Below are 2,531 nucleotides of genomic sequence, written 5' to 3'. Positions count from 1 at the left end.
TCTCAGCATGCTGTCTGTCTGCTTCTAGAAACTGTGGCGCAGTTAGGTCGCCACGCTCGATTCAGCTAGGAACGTTTAATCTCGGTTTATATCTGGAATCGTTTTCAACAGACAACTGGCTAACTGTTACGTAGCTTAGATTCAAATTGGTTTGAAAGAACACTTACTATTAAAACCTCTCCTCTGCGTCTCGGGTTGCTATTAATATATTGTGCTTAACAGCAACAATTTTCAGCTTTTTAACAGTTTAAGAGAACGTAAACTGTCGTGACTTTAGCATTATTGGCTGAAAAATGGCATAATGGGCGGGATTGTGGTGGCTGAAATGGAGCTTTTCCTTCTTGAACAATCTGAAGCAAAAAAAAAATAGTAAGCGAATGTCCGTTACTCGAGCAGAAAAACTGAGTTTTTTGGGCTTTGGTCTTCGCACAGTTGAAAAATCCTCGACGCCAGATCTCCACTGAGACCGACTCAGACCTGAAACGAAACAACAGCACAAAGGAACATTAGAGAAAAGCGAATGTTTGGCGGCGGAAATCCAGAAAACGATCAAAAGGTAGTTTTTGCCGATAAAAACTGATGTGGTAGCCGAACTTTGGGATAAAAATCGTCTTTTAAATCGCCAAAAGGTGGAGAGCCGTCCTCCGACGCGACACTTACCTCAGACAAATCCAGGAATGCTCCGGTGAGGGCGGGACTCGGCTTATATAGCTCTGACGTGTTTCGCGTCGTCCCGGGCTCGCGCGCGCGCGCGCTGTCGGAGCAAAATGGAGTTGATGATCACGCGCTCCTCCAGAAACGACCTTCTTCTGTGTGTTCAAGGACGAGCCCATCCCCCACCCCGGCTTCCGGTGGTTTTACGTGCTTTCTATGCGAAGATAATCATTCATTTGTTGGATTTTTTTTATGAAGTAACGTAAGAATTCACTCTGCAATAATATAGGCGTATTCGTTTATGCAAATTCAAGAACTAGCTATTGTAAGGCAGATTCAGCCTTTATGTAAATCACTGTAACGCTATTATCTTCAAAGTGTGGGTTAAAAGTAAACATTAATTCATTTAAACGATCATTTATATAACCACAAGTAATATTCCTAAGACAAAAATGCAAAACATTGGCACGACATGCAATAATTAGCTGGCAAACTGACCAACAGGAGGGATCGTTTCAGGAAACGTTTCACATAAAAATACATTTTTACATTGATTTCTGTCTGAAATATTTGACTAGGTAAACTATGAATTCATTTTAAACGATCTCTTTTCAAATGAAAACGTGAGAACAATAAACGCGCACTTCCGTCACAGTAAGTTACACTTTAACCTCAACAACTTCCTTTGATGCAAAACAAAATGGCAGCCTCCTTACGGCGCATTGGAATAGTTGTCTGCCGCACATTTCCTGTCATTTTACAACGAAATATTCAAGCACAGGTTGGTTGGTTACAGAGAAATATATTAATTGATGGGTTTTTTTAATACAGGATGTATAAATATGTCTGTTGCTGTCCACTCATTTCGCGTGCAAACAACAACAACAAACAAAGGACAAATTACGCGTTTTGTATTGCAGAGAATCCGAGATTGGAAAAGAAGTGCTCCAGTGCTGCGTCTGAATTTTCGTGCTTCATCATCTTCATCATCTTCATCATCTGCTGATGACACGGATTCAGCTGAGGTACTGTCTAGATATTCAGACAGACCATGGGAATACTTAGAAAGTGAAGGTAAATATGATTGATTAGATGATTAAAATGAATTACTTGTGGTTAAAACAGCGTTTAATGTTGCTCAAATCTCTCTTTAGAGTACATTGAGCGCTATGGATCAAAGCCTGTGTGGTCTAACTATAGGAGGAATCATAAGGGGGGCGTCCCTCCTCAAAAGACAAGAAAGACCTGTATTGCAAGTTCTCATTTGTTTTGAATTTTGATTGATTGGTTTGTTCTTCAGATTTTTTTTTTCTTCAGTCCATTAAATTTGTATTAATGAGGATGATTGTCTTGTCATAGAGAGGTGACAAGATATGCGGCAATCCTTGTCCCATCTGTCGTGATCCAAACATCATTGTCCATTACAAGGTTTGTTTTTCGACTCTGTCTTTTGTGTGTGTGTGAGGACAATGTATTTGCTTTAATATACACGCTTTTCCTCTGCAGAATGTGAACCTGTTGCAGCAGTTCATTAGTCCTCAAACAGGAATTGTGCATGATCCCACTCGAACCGGTAATTCATTTCTTAATACATTCAAGTGTCACATTTCTGGTGTGATCATGATCTGATCAGCACTTTTCATCTTCAATTGTTTCCTCAGGTGCGTGTATGAAACAACAGAAACTACTTAACAAGGCCATTGAAACTGCTAGAGATTGTGGTAAATGTACACTTTTTTTATTGTTATAAGTGCCAATGTGCACAAACAAGTCATTTTATGAAAATAAATGATCAATTTCATTATTTGGTGCACAAGTGCTTAATGTGATGGTTTTTTTTCTTCCTTCGTTTAAGGTTTACTTTCTGCCCAGTTACC

At 39.5% G+C, this 2,531-nt stretch overlaps 1 protein-coding gene across 1 annotated transcript in view; it reads left to right on the top strand.

Annotated features, from left to right (window-relative positions):
- Window positions 1-17: 17 nt before the first annotated feature.
- LOC107579153 (28S ribosomal protein S18b, mitochondrial-like) overlaps window positions 18-2,531 on the top strand; it is a 5,311-nt gene continuing 2,797 nt past the window's right edge. The window contains exons 1-7 of the mRNA XM_016265013.1: window positions 18-556; window positions 1,575-1,728; window positions 1,809-1,906; window positions 2,014-2,082; window positions 2,161-2,227; window positions 2,316-2,375; window positions 2,510-2,525. Of these exons, the coding sequence (XP_016120499.1) occupies window positions 521-556; window positions 1,575-1,728; window positions 1,809-1,906; window positions 2,014-2,082; window positions 2,161-2,227; window positions 2,316-2,375; window positions 2,510-2,525 (500 nt within the window). The 5' untranslated portion in view covers window positions 18-520. The remainder of the gene's footprint in view (window positions 557-1,574; window positions 1,729-1,808; window positions 1,907-2,013; window positions 2,083-2,160; window positions 2,228-2,315; window positions 2,376-2,509; window positions 2,526-2,531) is intronic.

This window comes from Sinocyclocheilus grahami, unplaced genomic scaffold (assembly GCF_001515645.1).
Source record: "Sinocyclocheilus grahami isolate Dianchi unplaced genomic scaffold, SAMN03320097.WGS_v1.1 scaffold14706.1, whole genome shotgun sequence".
In the NCBI taxonomy this organism is placed as follows: domain Eukaryota; kingdom Metazoa; phylum Chordata; class Actinopteri; order Cypriniformes; family Cyprinidae; genus Sinocyclocheilus; species Sinocyclocheilus grahami.
The sequence above is the reverse complement of the archived record's forward strand: the minus strand, read 5'-3'. Positions and strand labels throughout refer to the sequence as shown.